This window comes from Condylura cristata, unplaced genomic scaffold (assembly GCF_000260355.1).
Source record: "Condylura cristata isolate star-nosed mole 26May11 unplaced genomic scaffold, ConCri1.0 scaffold00029, whole genome shotgun sequence".
Lineage (NCBI taxonomy): Eukaryota > Metazoa > Chordata > Mammalia > Eulipotyphla > Talpidae > Condylura > Condylura cristata.
This window is the reverse complement of record NW_004567130.1, coordinates 25,504,688-25,525,945: the sequence shown is the minus strand read 5'-3', so window position 1 is coordinate 25,525,945 and position 21,258 is coordinate 25,504,688. Positions and strand designations below refer to the sequence as shown.

The following is a 21,258-nucleotide window of genomic DNA, read 5'->3' as shown; positions in this document are numbered from 1 at the left end:
GCTGAGTAATATTCCATTGTATATATGTACCACATCTTTTTTATCCAGTCATCTACTTTTGGGCATTTGGGCTGCTTCCATGTCAAAATATTCTTACCCTCAAAATTTTAGGACTGCTGTAATAAGCCATGCTCAGGGCTTCCATTTCTTCACACTGCTCCAAACGCATCCTTCTGGTGCACTTAACAGCCTGGTTCACTAGAAATGCTGGGAATGTTAACATTCCCCACAAGAAACAGTAACAGAGAGAAGAAAATGTTCAACTGTTCAGTGGTAACTAAAAACCTGTAAATTAGGCAAAACTGTAAACCAAGTTGTGAAATGGACACAAAACATACTTAAAATAGGTTTTAAAAACTGTTCTCCAGTAGTTGATGTGGTCACAGAATTCAGACCCCAAAGTACAAGGTACTGAATGAAGTCTCCCTCAACCCCTGTCCCCCATCCCCAGCAACCACTGGTTCCATTCCCCAGAGACTATCGACATGAAGTTTTTTGTATCTTTGTGGAAATATTTATGCAAATAATGGCTTGTGCATATATATTTTTAGTATTTCTTTCCCTTTCTACAAACAAATGCCCTTCAGTTTTTTTTTTGTTTTTTTTTTTTTTCACTGAATACCATATTTGAGACTTCAGGGCATGAAGCGTTCCCTCCTTTTCTTAGGGATGTTCAGTATTCTACTATAGACATGCCAACGTTTACTCAACCAGCTCCCCCTGCATGGACACTTTAGTGGTCTCCTGCTCTGCTGTCACAATGCTGCGATCTATTCTGTATGTAGGCCAGAGTTTCTATAGGACAGCAACTAGAATTAGAAGAGCTGGGTCAAAAGGTCCATATCCAGTGGACACTCGTCTACAACAAAGGACCCAAGGAGTGCACAGTGAAAAAGGAAAGTCTCTTCAATAAATGGTGCTGGGAAACTGGAGAGCCACATGCAGCAGGATGAAACTAGACCACTGCCCCACACCCTGCACAAAGTTAATTCACCATGGACTGACCACTTAGAGGGAAGACTGAAAACAGAAAATACATGAGAGAAAACACAGGCAAATCCCCCGTGTCACTGGCATGACTTTGGTTTCAGAGATGTCACTGGGGACTCAACTACAATGACAAGGCGGGGGGAGGGGAAGCAAATAAATAAACACATCAAACTAAAAAGTTTCTTCAGAGCAGAAGAAATTCTCACTGCAATGAAAGGACACCACACTGAGTAGGAGAATATGTCTGCACATCATACATCTAGTCAGGGGCTAATATCCAAACGCCAACTCAACAAGAAAACACGTCACCCAATCTAAAGAAGGGGCAGAACATCTCCATGGGCACTCTCCCTCAGAAGACAGACGGCTAACAGGCCATCGGGAAAAAATGTTCATCATCACTCATCCGAAAGATGCAAATCAAAACCATGAGATACCATCTCACAATAGAAAAACTGGCCATATTAAAAACGGGGAGATGTTAGCCACTGACAAACTGTAGCTCCAGGGAGGAAAGACCCCTCCGGCTGGAAGCGTGTGGCAACGGAGGCGCTGGCCAGGCAGTGAGTCCCCATCACTGCCAGTGTTCATGGCACACAGCGTGGCAGGAAGATTCCAGTGCTGGGTGTGAGACTGAACCACACAGCCAGTGAGGCCCTTTGCTGTTCTGAGACCATTTCTAGTGATGAAGTCTGTTCACTGACACTTTTATAAATGTAAAGCTGGAACCAACTATTTACAAGAGAAGGAAAAATGCCCACTCGCTTACCTGCAGGGTTATCATCAGTGCACAACGAAGACATGAGGGGAGAAGGAAATCTCAGAAATGAATGTGACGTCTGCAGACGCACCCCGTACTGCAAGCAGAACAAGCGGCCGCTGTTAAGGCTTCGGGAAGGCGCCCGCTAGCAAGCACCTGCTGGATATGACCGCTGGCGGGCGGCATTGCTGCCGTCGGGAGCTCCGCAAAACAGACGTGGTCTTTGCCCACACAGCCTCCATCGGGCCACCCACCCTCTTCTCCTGGTGTGCCCGCATGCTGCTGTCCTTGCACCTCCTTCGTGACAGAATTCCCCTGGACCGGGAGAAGAGAAACCGGCAGGCGGGCCTGCATCTGCAGACTGCCTGGGGTAGAGGTGAGAGGGTATTTTCCACCACTACAATTACTGAAATGATGGCTAGCGCACGCCTAGAACCCTAACACTGATATGCCTTCTTTCCCCAAAAACTTCCCATGAAAATTTCCCCCATGATTCAAAACAAAATTTACAGCTATTGGGCATACAGCTTTTATTGTTATTATTAGTTAAAAGTGTATCCATATGCCCAGCGCCTTCAGGGCGTGGGGAACACGTTCTCTCCTTCATTGGAGCTGGGAGTGTAGGCGCCTGCAATCTTTCCGGACGCCAATTTGGCATCAAAGTCTTAAACTTCTATTCCCAAGGTAACTCATCTCTGGGAACATCTCCTAAAGACTTAACCAGACAGAAGTCTGTGGGCCTATGAGGATGTTCACTGTGGATTACTTCCAAGAGCAAGCCCTGACAAGGACGCCTAGTTGTCGTGGACCGTCACTGAGACTATCACAGCCGTGGGGACTCCGACACCTGCCCGCTGGCCCCGCGGGGCTCTACGTGGCCCAGGGCTGGCGCACGATGCTGAGACTATAGAAAGTGCTCAAGGAACGCTGCCTTTATACTGACTGGGAAGATGCCCAAGATTTACCACTGAAGAAAAAGCAAGTTTACAGCTCAGGTGGCTAAGAACAACAACAACAACAAATCGTACCTTTGTGCAGTCTGCATTTTCATAGCTGCTTCTAACAATCAGGATATCCCAGCCTGCGAAGAACGCTCGCCTCTCCATGGTCACTAATGGAGCCTACTGAAGTTCTAACTTTTAAAACCAGTACTGTGCTGCCACACCCCTTTGCAAAAGAGGCTTGTGAAAAACCTGAAGCTTATTCTAAGCTGATGGGGACCGCATTTTAAGGCTTACTAATGAATACATGTGATATGCCACACATGCCCCCAAAGTCTGCAAAGCTAAATACAACGAACACAACTATGAGGGGAAAGACCAGGCATCCATCCAGGCCACTCGTGTTCCCCGCGGCTTGCGTTGGACCTTTTGTGCTTCTTTTTAACTGTAAAAGGGCAAATAATTTGGCAGAAACAAATGCAAACCTAATACAGAATAAATGACTTTTAAGCCTCGCGTTAGAATCCAGCTACCTACTTGTAATGTTTATGATCTCTGAGTTATAGGCATGAACGTTCACTTTTTTGGTCAGTAGTATGAATTCTATGTCTCAGGGAAGCTGGTTTGGCTGAAAACACGATAAAACTGACAAGATCAAGTAGCTGGAGATGGGGTGAGTGGATTTAATCAGGTTCTGACCCACCTCATACTTGGCAGTATTTGGAGAGTCTGGTTTGTCCGTGAAAGAGTCACCTGCTTCTGCATTTGATGAAAAGCCATCTGATGTTTTCATCAATTTATCAAAATTGTTTTCATCAGGCACTTCTGGATTAATAAAGGATAATGCAGATTTATCTGTTTTTAGAAAAAGTATTTTAAATCAGTATAAAATCTATAATACATATTTTAAAACAGTAATATAAGTTCAGTTAGTACTTGCTCATATTAACTAAACAGACTTGGCCTCCAGCAAGTCTGATTCCTACAGCCCACATGGAAACAGCCCAACAGAAGTCAGCCCCACTCTCTCCAGCCCATGGCTGCCGGTTCGCAGCCCAAACCCCAGATGGCTATGGGATGACAGATCCTGTGCTCCCTCCCATGACCGCTCCAAAGCCGGAGAACAGCACGCCGTGATGGAGGAGGGCCAAGCTGGTATGAACACTGGCTGGCATCCTGGCAGAGACAGCGACAGTGATCGTGCGGTCATGATTTAGTCTACAAATCACAAAGCTTTCACCTCAGATTTCAATCACAAGGGGACCAACCCAAAATGTAAAGACATCCTGAAAAGATGATGAAATTGAGCACTGCAGCCATAAATACATGTCCTATCTTTGAAAGCTTGGTAATATGTTGTACCCTGGATGAAGACACCTATTCAAGCCATTTGCTCAGATAAAAATAAAGGTCCTGTCTTCATGCAAATGATCTTAGTAAAAATAAAAGAGAAAAAAGGAAATTGAAACCAAAGTTAACCTACTCCTCCACATACACCAGGAGGAAACAAAAAGCCCACACATGCCGAAATAAATCTAAGTTCCTGGGCACGTCTACTCATGACTACCTCTGAAAGAGAGTGTGAGACGCCAAAAGACCACGACACAAGCACAGTTACTTTGAAAGAAAATGTGCACCCCCCAGAAGCCGACCGAGTGACTTGCAGTTGCCTGGAAAATGCTGTAAGAGTCGACTGAGCCACAGCAGAGAATGATTACTTTCCATCTCTCGGAAAGGAACATTTTTCCATAAAGGAACTTTTAAAAGAAATATTTTTCACAATTTCACCTTTATTTATTATCATCAAATACTTACAGTTTGAAGTGTGAATGCAGAAAATAGATGGATTGATCTGTTCAACAAGTTTAAAAATCCTTTCAGGTGGGCTTGCTGTAAAATTCAGTGAATAGATGGCTGCTTTTTGACTACAAAACTGACTATCACCCCTGAAAATTGAAAAAACAACAAAGTAGAAAGTTTTGAGGCGATGCAACAATCTTAGCCAGATTATTTTAAATGCTTGTAACATGCTATGCTAACAATGACATGGAAGATATTTGTGAAAGTGTGATGTTAGAACGGAATCATTTTTATTTAGTTTATTCAGTGTCGAAATGTTTGGCATTTGAAACAATTTCCTCTAGTAGGGAAAAATTAAGACAAGTAGAATAACCTTTAAGGAAATCTTGTCAAGTAGGAATACAGATCAGGGTACAATTTTGATGTAAATGAACCTTGTAAATCCTGACAGAATTAACTATATAAATTTTTGCAGAACTTCAGAATATTTCTAGTTACCCAGAGTAGATCCAAAATTGTTTGTCTTAGACTAAAGCTGTCTTCAAAGGATTGTGAAAAAGAGAAAATAGGAAGTTGTTTAGAACTTGCAGGGTGCAGTACTTCTGGGTAAGTCTTCAGTCTCATATTTGACAAACCCTAATCAGTTTGCTATAGGTACTGATATGATATGGAGAGAGAGAACAAAAATAGGGTCAAATTCTACAAACTATTTGCTTGAGAGCCCTCTCACTTAATATATATTCCACTATTTTTCCACGTCACTGTATCCCAACTTAATAGTTTTTAAAATCAATCTACTGTTGGTTTGGGTTGTTTCTCATTTTCTTCAATCAAACACAATGCTGTAATGATACATATCTCCAGGAATATCTCCAGTTATTTCCTTAGGTCACATCCTCTGGATGGAATCGCTGGATTAAAAGATAGGTATGAGGTTTAAAGCTTTTGGAACACCCTGCCAGGCTGTCCTCTGGAAGGCAAGCGGCATCCTCACCAACACTATGATTAACTCGATTTCTCCATCCCCTGGCCAAGACTGGTATCATCATTCAATTCTAATGCTCTGCCAATTTCATGGGCAAACATCTATTATTTCATTGCCTTGATCTGAATTTTCTCACTTGCTAGTACAGTTATAAACATTTTCCATGTGTTTATGACTAACTGGTATTTCCTCTTCAGTAAGCTCCTTACTCATGTCTGCTGACCATTTGTTATTAGTAGTGCTTCTTGATATGTGAGAACCTGTATTTTTAAGTCTCCCTTGAGTATCATTGTTGCAAATATTTTTTTCTTTGTTCCAACTTTAATTTTCCAGCTTGTTTCAATTTTATGGAGTTTTGCTATATAAAAGTTTACTTTTTTTAAATAATGAAGTTGCTAATCTTTTTTTTCTTTTTTTTTGCTAATCTTTTCTAATTAGCTTGAGGGTTAATGCCTAACCCTCACCTGAGGTTGCAAAAGTTTGTCTACACTTTTTCATTCTTTTTTTTTTTTTTTTAACACTTCACTCTTCAATTTATGTGTAATTTACTTTGGTGTAATACTATGAAATGGAATCTAAATGTTTGTTAGCTTTTTATTATTTAAAATATTCTACATTGTTTACTGAATGACCCACACTTTTCTCCACAGACATGAAATACCATATTTGTGAGCTATTGAACATGTAATAGAAAAAATTCCATAATACTTAAAAAAAATCAGTTGTATGTAAAAATCAGTATATACTGATTTTTGTTTTGTTGGGTTTTTAAAGACTTATTTATTTATGCACACAGACCTGGGGTGTAGGTCAGAGGTGAGGGGGGTGAGAGGACTCACCACAGTGGAGAGCGGGGAGCAGAACAGGCAGATCTACTGAAATCCACTGCTGAGGGGAGCTGTGGGCAGGACAGGAGAGGTCTGCTGCGCCCTGTGGGTCTCTCCCTGCTTGGGGTTCTGCTGGTGCTGCAGTGGCTGTGGACAGCTTCCTAGTGCTGACTTTAAACCGCTGCACCACCTGGGAGGGCCCACATTCTGATTTTTGGACTTTCTATTCTCTTCCACGACCTACCTGTCTTGAATCAATACACATCATTTTCATTACTGTAATGTTACAACCTATTTTGGAAATTTTAACAAACTTTCTATGAATTGAAACCTACACAACTCACTAAAATCATTAGTTTCCATTTAATTATTTTTATATCTTATATTTAGGAGAAATTCACAAGCAAAACTAACTCAAAAAAACTTTGGGGTCCTCTTCTGAAGTCACTGAACATTTAGCTCTAACTTCTAAACCAGGAATATGCAAACCACACCTATTTCTGTAAATAAGGTTTTATTGAAACATAGTCACACCTATTCACCTACTACTGGGTATAGTACTGCTTCTGTTCAATAATGGTAGAGCTGGAAAATTGCAACAGGATCAGATAGCCTATGAAGCTTAAAATATTTAACCGTGTAACCTTTTATAGAAAATTCTCACTGACCTTCATTCTAAATAGTCCATGTGTAAAAAGAATTTCCAGAGATACAAAAAGCATGTTCCATTTAACAATTAAAAAAAAAAAACTCAATTAACAAATGGGCAGCAGATCTGAATAGGCAACCCACCAAAGAGACTACCCAGAAGATGGAAAGATACATGGAAAAATGTTTATCGTTGCTTTTAATCAGCAATGCAAAACCACAATGAGAGAGCATCTCACACCCCTGAGAATGGTACATATTAAAAAGAATCCCAATAAGCACTGGAGAGGATGCAAAGAAAAAGGAATCCTAATTACACTGTTGCTGGGAATATAAACTGGTACAGTCATTGGGAAAGCCACCTGGATTTATCTTAAAAAAAAAAACAAACTAAAAGTGGAAGTAGTGTAGGACTCAGCAAGCCCACTGATGGGCATCTCTCCAAGGAACACGAAACCATCAATTGAAAAAACCGTATGTTGTACAATGTTTACTGCAACATTCTTTATATAGCTAGAAACATGGAAATAGCCACTGATAGTGTGCACACTGCGGATTCGATGTAGCCACAAGGAAGACAAAATGCTGCCACTGACAGCTACATGGAAGGAGTTTGAGGGAGCTGTGTGCGATAAAGCAAGTCAGGATGACAAAGACACTGGAATGTTACATAGCACACAACTGAACAAAAACACTTACAAAAGCTAGTGAGTAATGGCCCTCCCTGGTAGCACAGAGGTTAAAGCGCAGCACTGAGAAGCTAAAGCCGCTTCCGCATGAGTTCGAGCCCCGCCTGCCCCGGAGGTGACCACAGGGCGCGGCAGACCCCTCCTGACCTGCCCGCTGCTCCCCTCAGCAGTGGACTTCATCGATCTGTCTGTTCTGCTCCCCACTCTGTCTCTGGTGAAGTCTCACTGTCCCTGAGTCTCTGGCCTGTACCCCAGTTCTGTTTGCACAAATAAATAAATCTTTAAAAAAAAAAAAGCTAGCAAGTAATAATGACCAAAGTAAAATTCTGGGGCTAAGAGAAGGGATCAAGAGGATATGAAAGGTATGGTGCTGGGGAAAAAATAAAATTACAGGATTGGTTAATTCAAAAAAATAACTTTCTAAACAATGAGTTCAATGATAGGCACTCGTTCACAGGCTCCTTACTTACTAGGGCAGAGTGATTTTCAAAAATGGCTGAGCTACAAAGTAGCCCAGGTAGCCAGGAAATAGACTATGATATCATTCTGTGAGCATTTTTGCATAAGAAGGAGATTCCAACTTCCCAGTGCCCAGGAAAATAGATTCTCATGGGAAAACTACATTTGTCCTTCCAAAGATCATTCAAGCTATTATCATCAAGTGCCTCAACTGAATTTAAATCAGCTATCTTCGAATATGTGCTTCTATTTTTTTTTTCAAAAGCTTTGAAATCTCAATTACTAGAAACAGATCCTTCAGAAGACATTATTCCTTCACCTTGTGATCCACTGACAATACCCTTTTCTAGTATTCTGCACAGCGTGAACTGTGGGGATTCCTGGTTAATTTACATACCAGACAAGCATAAACAAAGCCTCCCTATTTTACTTTTTACTATAAGTCCTACATGCCCCACAAAGCTGTAAAAGTAAACTGCACTTTCACCCTCACGCTCCATCAGACTAACACAAAAAAAGGACACAACACCTGTTTGCAGATCAAAGTGAAATGTAACGCCACCTCTGAGCACAGATTTCTTTATCCTCTTCATCAAAACCATGTTTGTCATAAACTTACGTGACAACTGGAACTGAGCAGGCAGAAAAGAGGCTAAAATCGCTGGCGCTGCAGTCGGGATCACAACAGCAGCTGACATCACACTGTGCTGGAGACAAGTCACAGACACACAGAGCAGCCACTACGGAAACAAGCGGGGATACAGTCAGCCGCAAGCCCATCCCATGCAAAAGTTCCTTTCATTTTTCTACTGCACCCTGGGGAAATGCATGAAACGCATCTGTACATGCAGAATTCTGTACACCTAGTGCTGACACTAGGTGGTTCCGGCACTCCTCAATTCCAGGTTCCTTTACAGCAGCTAAGCATGGGCCAGTTGGAGAGCATTTGTGCCTACCTACAAGGACTGGTGGGTGAGCTGGCTATGAACTAGACAGTGTTTGTGAGGTCTCTCCAGTAAGTAAGACAGGCTTAAGTGCAAGCACACTAAGTCATCTGTCAGGCCTTAAGACCGCTGTTTTAATACTGCACAGACCCAAACTCTTCCTCTGCGTTCTGTCTGCGGGAAGGGCCCACTGGAGGTACCAAGAAGCAGGGTTCTCAAGCATGGGCCCCTCCTAGGAAGTAACCAACAATTCTGAAGTTGAGTCCACCATGTACTATTTGACAAGATGCAACCTCGTTGAGCTGGATATTACACAGGCATCATGGGCACCACCGTGGCCCAGATGTTGAGTTTCTAGGGGTACAACCTCCGCAGCCTGTTCCTCGTGGTGTTATCCTGCTAAAGTTGGCTCAGATGAGCAAGCTAGAGGCCACCCTGGGACTCTGAGAGTCCTCAGCTCTTACTGGGTTGTAGAAGATTCCATGTACAAATTCTGGGGGTATCTTCATATCCACCTATAATGTCATCAGGAGAAACCCTGACGCCCAGGGGATCACCACGCCAGCCCACATGCAGAGGGGAGCTGTGAGGGTCCCACACCCTCCAGCACCACAAAATGCTTGCCTAATACACAATTTTGATTTTAAAAATCTCAAGCTAATGCTGGTAGAGTCCATACATCATTCTTATTTATATGTCTAAATTACTTCACAATAAGCTGAGCTTCACTAAACTGAAGCTCAAAAAAAGCACAGTAACACTCTAGAAAATTACATGGTAAAGGGGATGATTTTGTGAATAAATACTCAATCCTTTCTTACCCTGGGCTACAAACGTTTACCCCTGTAAGTTCGAACACTTCTCCCAAGCCAAGAATATGTGTTCACTAAAATGATAACAAAACTCAGAGCCTACCAACGTAAAAAGCAGTGTATAGACTCTCTGACGTGTATTTAAAACTACGATGCTGGTCTGTTTTTCAAAACTTTAAAATTTTTGTAGGTAACAATAAGGCTACTAAGCACAAAACAATAATAGTATTTAATAATTCCACTTGAATGAAACGGCATCACTCTGGGATGAGTGCACTTAATCAACCAGCAAGTTTTGGCTGAGAACTCGGAGGGCGGCACTCAGCTGCTCTTCCTGGTCTCTTCACGTGTACATGCCTGGCTTGTGGCCAGCGTAATCATGAACACATTTCAGATTCAAGATGAAAGATATAACTCTTCTCTTCCAGCTAGAACCCATTCTGCAAATGGCTGAGCAGTGTTTCCTGCTTAGGCAGCCTGCTGCTCCAGCAGATACCAGGGGTGACCTAAAATCAGACCATTAACTCAGCTACCTGAAAATGGGAATAGCCCCTTCAGAGGGTTGTCATGGGAATTAAAGGAGATACATTACTGATGAAACACACAGGTGAGATACATCACAGTGCTGTCACACAGTAAGCAGTCAGTAAATGCCAGCTGCTGTTTCTTACCATTATTCTCACAGGTCTAAAGAATGGACCTTTTGAAAGATGTAGATAAGTGCAAATGCATTCTCCATATTGGAAAAACAGTCCTGACCACATGCCGTAAAGATGATGTTTCAAGAACAGCTTCATTTGGGGGAGAAAGTGCATTAACAGATGAATACTTACATAGATTAGAAACAATCAGATCCAAAAATCTTAGGGAATTTGCAGCATTAAGTACTTTGATGTATATTTCAATTAATCACTGATTTTACTCCCCTACTTATTCATCAAGTCAACAGTTGCAATATAAACACTTTTTGATTATATATATTGAAACAACAAATATATTTTTTGTGTATGTTTTCCTACAAATGACTCGTAATTTAGAAAGCAGGCCCTTCGAAGAAGTAATGGGTCAGTAACTGAAGTTAAGTCCTTGAGTTAAGGTTGTCAGTTCGTGATGAGTTTTCTATTTATTAAGTCTGAGCTTCACTCAACTTAAGATCTTTCTCTCTTAAGTGATGAAAAATACTGCGTGCCTACTGGGGATACAGTCAAAGGATAAATTTTTTTTGAAGATCACAAGCTCTTGAGAAACGATTTGCTTCTAAGAACACTCACGCTGGAAAAACGAATAAACACAAAATTGTGCCTTCAGTCTCAGTGACAGACATCCCTGAAGCCATCTAAGTAAAAATCAGGTTACAAAAGATTCACTAAATGTGTAACTCCACCAGTAAAAGCGCTTTCTGGGAAATATGTTGATTATCTCTAATGATAAGTCCTAAGACGTGGGCATAATAACCACCCCACAACTTCCCATCTCACACTCTGCACAGGACGACTCCTGGGTTTTCCTGATTTCAGTCAACGAAGGCTTGACCCAGCCGCATTGAGTGAGCTAGCCTTTTGGCTTTTGAAGAGTTCCATGCACCCTATGCATTTAATTTCCATAATCGTACAAAGTCTTGTCCTAATTTCGTCTTCGGATGCAAAGCTGCAAGGACTCACCCATTATCTTTAGCACGAACGCTGTCTGGGCCAACTGCACGTACTTTCAAAGACTGAGCCTCCCGAGGCCTCGACTTCCCGCCCGTGCCCAGGGGTGACGCCCACCTCTCGCCCACCGCGGGAGTCGCCGAGCCAGTGAACGCCGCTGCCACCCAGGCCTCGGGGGTCAGCCAACGGCCACTGTCAGTATTGTCACATCCTCGCCGACCCACCCTCTAGGCTGGGCTACTGTGGGTCCCCAGAAGTTGGCGCGTGGTACCCACCGTCTGTGACCGGGGTGGGCCTGGGACCCGAGGAGGCCGCGTGAGTGTCGGGGGCTCCCGGGGGCCTGGACGCTGAGGAGCGTCGGGGAGTCGTCGGCACTGCCTCCGTCGGGCTCAGGCCCTCCGTCGCCGCTGCTGCAGCGGCCCCGGCCTGGGCGCTCACGGACGCCCAGCAGTCCAGCAACACCATCAGCAGTGGCGGGACGCCTCGCGGCCCCATGGTCCAGCCGGACTCCGCGTTGCCTAGCAACCGAGGCGGCCGGGCGCGGGGCATGACGGGAAGAGGCCGCGAGGCTGCGCGAGAGCGCCGGGGCGGAAGGCGGGGCCTGGCGGGAAGATCCGCCGAGGGCGCGAGGGGCGGGGCGAGGCCGCGGGGCGGGGCAAGCGCCGAGTGGGAGGGGCCTGCGGAGCCCGCCGGGGATTTCCCGCGGGCTGAGGCTCTGGCGGCTTCGGGGCGCCACCTGAGGGGATTTTGACTCGCGGGGTCCAGGGCGGGCTTGAGGGTCGGTGTGCCGACCACTCCCGGACTCGCCCGCTCGGCAGCCCGCCTGGGCTCGGCTGGGCGGCTGGAGGGCCCGGAGCGCCCGGCCTCCCGGGCTGAGGCGGCCGGAGGCGCTGGGGGGCGGCCTCCGCGCGCTGGGCCGCCACGGGGGCGGCTGCGCTTTCCGTCACTTTAAAGACAGGAAATATTGACGCATTCAGGTAGAGTGGCGTGTAACTCCAGAAAAGGAAAACTCGGGTAAAACCTGCGGGAACGCCCCAGTGTGCTGGCCCGGGACGCCCTCGGAGCCGGCTGCGGGTCTCTGCCGCCCCCTCTGTTCCTCAAGAGTGCGAAACACATCTGGCATGCATCTGGCACCCCACTGCAGAGAGCCAGCTCGCAGACACCCCGTTTACTCCATGTGCGTAGCAGAGTCAAATCGTCAGTGACACCGCGGCCTTCCAATAAAAGGCATTTGATCAACTCCATAGTACCCATATCTACATTTGTCCTGCGAAGGCTTGCTCTAAGGGCTGGCTGAAGGTCTGTGCCACTTTCAAGAAATGATGCGAAGCTTTCCATTTGTTAAAAAACGAATAAAAAACACCGCTGTATTTTCCAAATATTCACCTCCTAACTTCTAAATCCAGTAATAGCATTGTTGTTTTTTTGACCTTTGTATTTCCAGGTCTTTACTTCCTTTTCTATTCTTTAATGTGAATCACTTTGTTAGATTTTGTTTGGAAATTTCAGTTGTTTGTTGGATTAAATTAGTGGCTTAGGCTCTAACATGTTTTGTTTTATAGCTAGTGTGATCCCGGAAGTCCTTTTCAAGTGTAACACCCCGGGTTTAGAACCCTGTAATATGGTTTGGGAAATGATCCCATCACCCCTTTTTGTTCAGTCTTGTAGTAGGTAGCCCAAAAACTTACTGTATGACATCTTACAGTGTCAAAAGAAGGGCTCCATTGATTCAGGTCAATTTCTCAAACCTTGGAAACACTACAACTTTAGGGATGACTCAATTCTCCCAGGCTTTTTTTTCTTTTTTTTCTTTCAACCAGGAGGATTCTTTTTTCCCTGGCCTTGGCAGGTTACTTCATTAGAATGGAAGGACACAAAGTGGGCTGAGATATATTTCCATACTTTGTTCCAAACTGCAGCATTTGGGTTGTACATGAATGTTTGGGATTAAAAATGTCCATCTGTTTCTCTAGAATTAATGGCATTCTCAATTCCTTGTAGTCTGCGCCAATGTTGGGAGGAATCAATACAATCCAGCCTTTTGGAATTTTATACTTGGAGGCTGCCGCATAATAAGGAGTCTGAAAAAAATGAAGACAGAAGTAGCTAGCTGGAGGGGATAAAAAACAACTGAGGGTAACTTTCCAAGGTAGTGTTAACCACTCTGTCTTAGCCTGTGAATTGGTTATTGTTTCTATTACTAGAGTCATGACTGCTAATCAGTCTAAAATTAGGTATCAATTTTCCCATACGGCTTAGTATATCCATCTTTACTCACTTGAACCCTTTATTTTACAAATAGGGAGGCAGAATCATCAAGCTCTATAAAGGAATTACTGAGAGCTACAGTGAGATCCAGGCTGGGTAAGGGCTGATCGCAGTTCTGAGTAGTGAGAGAAATCCAGGAATGCAGTTCTGAATCCACACCCAGAAGAAAATAATCCCCAATGGCTCTCCTTCTCCCCACCTGCCTACTCAGCCACCAGGTACTGTTCTAGTTCTTTAAATGTTTCCTGAAACGTTATGGAGGCAGAAGGGCTCTCTGAGCAGACCTCACATTCTTGAAAGGTCTCAAATTGACAGGTTGACCTTCTTTGAAAATGAAGTAATAAATATGATCACAGACATACATTGATAGTAATGAAATGAGAATCCCTGGTTTACTGTACAACTTAAAATTTGCATCCTGTTACTGTACCATTCTGCAGTTTGAATAAACAGGTTGGCTTTTTAGGAGTCATTTGGTTTGTGCTAATATCAGATAAAACATTCTAATTACAGTAAAAAGGATGAAAAGGGACATCACTATGCAGATGTTGACATTTGCTGCATTTATTCTCCATGTCTTGTTAGGTTCATTGAAGGATAATTTATATACAGCATATGTTTTTTGGTGCACAGTTGCAGAGTTTTCTTTTTCTTTTTTTAAAAGATTTATTCATTCATTCATTCATACAAGAACTAGAGGACAGGCCAGAGTGTGGGCGGTGAGAGATTTCACCAGAGACAGAGTGGGGAGCAGAACAGGCAGATCTGCTGAAATACACTGCTGAGTTGTGCAGCAGGCAGGCCAGGAGAGGTCTGCTGTGCTGCGTGGGTCAGCTCCCTGGCCAGAATCAAACTTGTGCTGCGGTGGCTGCAGAGCTTTATAGTGCTGCACTTTACCTGTTGTGCCACCAGGGAGACTGTTGTGCCACCAGGGAGAGCCCGCACAGTTCTTGATGTCCAAGTTTTTCTTCCTTCTTTTTAATGACTTATATTTATTTTTCCATAGAAGAACCAGGCTGTAGCCAAGAGGTGTGGGGGAGAGGAGAGGTGAGAGGACTCACCAGAAACAGAGAGGATAGTACTCAGGTAGACTGACCGAAGTACACTGCCGAGGGGAGCAGTGGACAAGACAGGAGAGGTCTGCTGCTCCTTCTGACTCAGCTCCCTGGCTGGGATCCAAATCAGACGTAGTGGTGATAGCACTAACTTAGCTCCTTAGGCACCCCGGAGGCCCCTGTACAGGTTTTTCTTATGTAAACATGTAAATAAAGGTTTGGGTGCACAGTTACAAGAGTTTTAACAAGACATACAATAGTGGAGTCACAATCACAGTCAAATTTATTACCCTTGAAAATATCCTCCTGCCCTTTATAATCAACTCCTCCCACCACCCCTGCCCCCAAGCAGTGATCTATTTTCTGAACTCGTTCTGACCTGGATCTATAACCCTATGATAGGCAGTATTTTGAGCCGGACTTTTCACTTAACTCACTGTCTTTGAGATTCATTCAGGTTGTACCAAGTCAGTTCCTTTTACAGTTATTATTGCTGTGGCAAACAACTATATTCATCATTTTTAAGTATAGTTGAGTATCATTGTTTTTGAGATGTTACAGGACAGAGCCATAGGACTCTTTCATCTCATAACAGTGCCACACTGTACTCACTAAATAGTAATTCTTCCCTCTCCCTCGTCCTTCGTAGCCACCCTGCTATTTCTGCTTCTGTTACCTATTGAGATATTTTATGAGTGGAGTCACAAAGTACTTATTTGTCCTTCAGTGGCTGGTTATGTCACTTAGTGTCCTCAAGGTTCACATGACAGGATTTCCTTCCTCTTTGTGGCTGCCTAATATTCCATTGTGTGGAATATTATTTTCCTATTTTCTCTATCCATTCTGATGAAGAGCTACCATCTGCTGATAGTCCCAGTTTGCTTCCACCTTTTTTGTTCTTGTAAGTGATGCTGCCAGAACATGAATGTTCAAATAGCTCTTCACAGACCCTACTTTGAAATTTGGGGGTATACACGAGAAGTGGTATTGCTGGATCACATCATGTATAATTCTGTTTTAGGCTGTTTAGGAGCTCTAGGTTGTTTTCCATAATGGCTACACCATTTCACATTCCCATCAACAGTGCACAAGGGATCCAACTTCTGAACATGTTCACTTGATATTGTCTGTTTTTTGATCGTGGCCATCCTGGTGGGTATAAGATTTCAATTAGCATTTTCCTAGTGATGAGTGATACTGAGCATCTTTTTCTCTGCTTATTGGCCATTTGTTTATGTTCTTCGGAGAAATATCTGTTCAAGTTCTTTGGCCATTTTTCTAATTGGGTTTTTTTGTTTGTTTTTGCTTCTTGGTGGTGTTCTTCAGTACAAGTTCCTTATGTGTTCTGGATAAGCTCGATGAATTATTTTCCTCCGTTCCATAGATTGCCTCATCACTCTGCTGATTGTTTCCTTTGACACACAGAAGTTTCAGAGTTGGACCAGCCCTTTGTTGTCTGTGCATCTTGGTTCAGATCCAAGAACTCATTGACAAATCCAATCTCCTGACACTTTCCCCAAATGTTTTTCAAGGACCTTCATAGGTCTTTGTCCATTTTGAATTAATTTTTGCATGTAGCATAAGTGAAGGGGCCAGGCCTTCCCAAACGGTGCAACAGGTTAAAGCGCAGCACTATGAAGCCAGCTGCAGCAGCTTCGGTACAAGTTCGATCCCCAGGCAGGTAGGTGACCCACAGGGCGCGGCAGACCTCCCCTGACCCTCCCATTGCTCTCCTCAGCAGTGTACTTCATTCATTTGCTTGTCCTGCTCCCCACTCTGTCTCTGGTGAGGCCTCTCACCCTGCACCTCTGGCCTGTACCCCAGTTCTGTATGCATACATAAATAAGTCTTTTTTTTTTTTTTTAAAGGGAAGGAGCCAGCTTTATTCCTTACTGTGTTTATCTGGTTTTCCCAGCACCATCTGTTAGAGATACTTTCCTTTCCCTGGTGTGTCAGCTTTGCACCCTTGTCAAAAATCATGTGTCTGTATATGCAAAATCATGTGTCTGTGTATGCAAGGGTTTGTTACATTTCATAGGTTAATTCCATTTTATTGCTTACAAGTATTTCATAATGTTAATACACAATTTCTTCATCCACTCACCAGTTGAAGTAAGTTGGGTTTCTCCAGGTTTTGGCAGTTACAAATAAAGCCAGTATAAGCTGTCACATGCTGGCTTTGAGTGAACACGCAGCTTCAGTTCAAATCTCATGCCCACGAATGAGATAGAGTGGACATGCTGAATTTTATAGGAAAATCCCAAACTTTTTTTCTGCACATTTTATCCATTTTGCTTTTCTACCAACAATGTATGAAACAAAGTTCAGTTGTTTGCACGGTTATGGGCAATGGCTGTGCTCAGGGGTACAGTTACATTGCATTTTAATCTTGGGGGTGCCCAGAGAATTTTAAATGAAGAAATTAATTATTGTTTCTGTAAATAAGGCACCTCAAAAAAAAAATGGAAGTGAGCAGCCCTCTTGCTACCAGCGAGAGGCCCTGCTCTTACCCCCCTCCATCTATTTCTGTGGCGTGTCGTAAACATGTTTTCACCACATCCTCACGAGCTGCCAGTGGTTCCGCTTTTATTCACCGGGTAGGGCAGCCTGGCCATGAATTCGTCTTGAGACCCAGACCTGCTTCCTTCGGCCCTCTCATTGAGTCAGGCACTTCAGTGACAGCTGGTTTCAAAGCACGTAAGGTTTGTTGATCCGAATTTCTTGGAAAGAATGTGAAAACCAAAGAAAAGCACATACACGGCAGGGTAAGCCTCAGTCAAAAGCATCAACCCTACAGCTTGAAACATGTTTTCTGGGCCACATGGTTCTGACCCCATGGTCCTGACAAGTAGGATATAGTTAGGAAGACGGTGGGAAACCTGGAATGTCCTAGAGATTTCAAAATTACTATTGTAGCCATAGTTATGGAAACTCTAGGTAGAGCCAGCCCTCACCCAAACCTCGAGTCTCCAAGTCTCTACATTATTGTCACTATATTGGGGATGGCAGGGGTGGATGACCCAAGGACAGAAGATGAAATTTATCTTGTTCTGTTGGAACAGAGACTCAAGCTGATCCTTCCTTTTTTTATTATTTTTTAAAGATAATTTCTAAATTCCTTAAGATATATAGTGAAAGCCCTTTCTCTCTGAAGCCAGCTATAGGTTCTTCCTCAGAAAGCAGCTATGAAATCACCATTCACATTTTAACTTCTTTCCCCACCACAGAAGCAGCAGCCCAAAGCTGTCCCTTAAGATATTTCTTGCAGGACACAAACAACTGGTAATTTTAAGTTTCTGGGGAGGAAGTAGAAAGGAGTCACTCATCAGTGAATGGTACAGGTATTAGTTCTCAATTAAAAGTTATTTTTCAACTAAATAACTACCTCCCTAAACTTTTTTTTTAGATTTATTTATTTGGGCATACAAACCTGGGGTACAGGCCAGAGGTGCAGGGGTGGTGAGAGGTTTCACCAGAGACAGAGTGGGGAGCAGAACAGGCTGGCTGACAAAGCACACTGCTGAGGGGAGCAGCGGACGGGTCAGGAGAGGTCTGTTGCGCCATGTGGGTGACCTCTGGGGTCGGCGGGGATCGAACTCCTGCTGAAGTGGCTTTAGCTTCTTAGTGCTGTGCTTTAACCTGCGGCACCATTGGGGGGGCCCACCACCCTAAACTTTTTAAAAAGTGTGTTTCCTCTCTTCACCATAGCACCCCTCTTTTGCATCAGGGATCATCTTTGGAAGACAGTCAAAGTCCGCCCCCTCCCATTGCCTTTTCTGGCACCGACGACTCAAACTGGTCTTGAGAGCAACACAGAAACAACTTGTGAACATATTCAAAGTCAAAGAAAAACTTACACTTGAGCAATAACAATAATTAGTTGAATCGTATTTACTTTCAAGTATTAATGAAATTATATCCCCCTGTTCTTAACAAAGGGATGGTTGCCTGGGTAACTTCTGTTGGTCCCTGGCCACCATGATTTGGAAGCTGGCTCTCATTTTTGACATTTCAGAAACAGAATCTTTCCAGCTTAGCCCAGGATTACTGGATATTCATAAGCAGATACGCAGAGATCAGGAGGTCCCCCTGCCCTGCCTGGCCAAAGAGATAGACAAGATGTGAGCAAGATTTTACATACATTTTACATACATTTACATACTTCCCCTAAGTCCTTGGGATCATGGGTTGACGCTTAGAACACATCGCAATTTGGACAGACATTTCCAGTGCTCAGCAACCACATGTGGCCAGTGGGTTCTCTAGGCAGTGCAGGCCTAGGTCCACTGGTTCACTGGAGCTAAGAATGGTGATAGTTTGAGGTTATCATTCTTCATCTTTTAACTGAATGTAACAGCGACACAGATTTATCAGACTAGTCTCATTTCAAAGTTTTTCTGCCTCTTGGGTAGGGTCAGGATAGAAAGAGAGACTTGTGCATCAATTATTTATTTGCCCAGAGTACAGTTGGTATGATAAAGGCATGACAGATGCTTCGAGTTTTCTGTTTATTTACCAAGTTTCTGCTTTCCTTGATGATCTGCCTCGGCCCCCACCTACTCAAGGTACCCTGTACCTGGGGCTGTGCAGCCTTTCTGGGTTCCCGTGAGCTTGCCACTCCTCCTCCTCCTTCTGCAAGTCCTTCTGTCTCAGGACCTGACCACTCAACAGCAGTGATCTCCTCTCCCGTTCCCTGGGGTCTTAAACGATTTTGATTATTTCTGTAGTGGTGCAGGGGAGAGAAGCGATGGCTGCAGGGGTTCAGTCTGCCAAGTTTCGGTTTCATTTTCAAGCATCCTCCACCTCAAGTAGAGAGGATAGTGGGATAACTGGAAAAAAATATATTCTGGACTCAAGTGTTTGGGTTCAGATGCCTATTCTGCCACGTGCTAGCTGTGTAACCTCCATCAGGTCTTCCGTTCTCAGACTCCACTTTTATAAGTTGTGTGGGTGGCTGGGTGCTGGGCACTTAATGAACATGGTAAAGGCTGAAAACGCTACTAAAGAAAGGGTGCAGGATCCCTTAGAAATAACAAAGTGATGTTCTGTCCAAAGCTAAAGGAGAACAGTTAATCCCAGTACCTGTTTTCCTCAGGGCTGTGCTGTTCACACTATTGCAGTTTCCCTTTTCCCCTGCAGGTGGCAGCCTTTGTCACTAAAACTTTGTTCCTCCCTTGGAACCGACCCTGAAAGGGAGGAAAAGGAAGCCAACAAAACCCTCTATTCTTTCTTTGGCTCAGTTGTTTCCTGGTGACTTACTGAGCACCTACTACGTGCCAGGAAAACAGCAGCACTCAAACCTACGCAGTCTCCAGATCTGCAATTTGCAACAGCTCCAGAAGGTAATTCAAAGAAACTGAGAGGGCCTCTCAGGAAAACCTTCCCGATGAATGTGTTACAGGGCAGGGAGAGAGATACCCCTGAGCCTCCAAACCTTCCTGCTTTCCATAGGTCCTGACATCCGCTGCATCAAGACAAAGCATATAAAGCTTTAATGGAAAGGACCTTTAATATTATTTGTGTGCAGTACAGGAAAGACAAAGAATACACTTTCTAAATCAAACACCAAAGTTAACTCTAGTGGGTCAAAGTCCACCCTAAAGGGATTGACTCAAAGCAAGCCCTGAAAGCCCGTCACAAGTCTAAGGCACCTTCTGGAGCGGACCCATAGAAAAGGGTCAGAAAGAGTCAGACTAGTCTGGGAGGAAAAGAGCAAAATCAAAGTCAAAATCAAAGCTGCCATAGTCAGCCTCCTCACTGGTCTCTCACCCACATCTGTTTCAACCAGTCCAGGACCACGAAGAAGTAAGCACAGTTTCTTCACCTGTCTCTCTGCACCAGGTCTCCGTCAGTCTCCTCTCCAGATTCTTTTCCTCCCTGCTGGGCTCTACCTTCCCTCTGGGTGGGGCAGGGAACCTGGGACCTCCCCTTTTCCTGGGGACCACCGTGTTACAAATGTACTATGGTAGTGTGAGACATAAGCCCAACCAGTCCGCACTGTAAGCAAAATGATCCTGCAGAAGACATTACTTAAAGCTAAACTGCTCTTCGAGGCTGCCCGCAATGTGAAGCAGGTTTTCAAAAGCTGTATGTCCCCTTCCAGAAAAGGATAGGGAGGCTAAGGGCTCTGAGACTGTCTCCAGCACAGAAAGGGGGTACTGAGTGTTAAGAGTGGGTGAAAGGGAGATATAAGATGTAGCAATTATAGGCAGAGATAGTATCTCTCAAAAGATTACCCATGTTGGCCCTCCCTGGTGGCGCAGCGGGTTAAAGCGCAGCACTGAGAAGCTAAAGCCACTTCGGCATGAGTTCAATTCCCGCCTGCCCCGGAGGTGACCACATGGTGTGGCAGAAGTCTCCTGACTGGCCTCAGCAGTGTACTTCGTCGATCTGCCTGTTCTGCTCCCCACTCTGTCTCTGGTGAAGCCTCT

General features: G+C 44.2%; 1 protein-coding gene across 1 annotated transcript in view; it reads right to left on the bottom strand.

The window, feature by feature from the left end:
• TCTN1 (tectonic family member 1) overlaps nt 1-12,018 on the bottom strand; it is a 23,408-nt gene extending 11,390 nt beyond the window's left edge. The window contains exons 1-6 of the mRNA XM_012731023.1: nt 11,780-12,018; nt 8,719-8,839; nt 4,507-4,637; nt 3,395-3,546; nt 1,760-1,847; nt 98-207 (exon numbers count right to left, since the gene is read on the bottom strand). Coding sequence (XP_012586477.1) covers nt 98-207; nt 1,760-1,847; nt 3,395-3,546; nt 4,507-4,637; nt 8,719-8,839; nt 11,780-11,999 — 822 coding nt within the window. The 5' untranslated portion in view covers nt 12,000-12,018. The remainder of the gene's footprint in view (nt 1-97; nt 208-1,759; nt 1,848-3,394; nt 3,547-4,506; nt 4,638-8,718; nt 8,840-11,779) is intronic.
• Nucleotides 12,019-21,258: the final 9,240 nt, after the last annotated feature.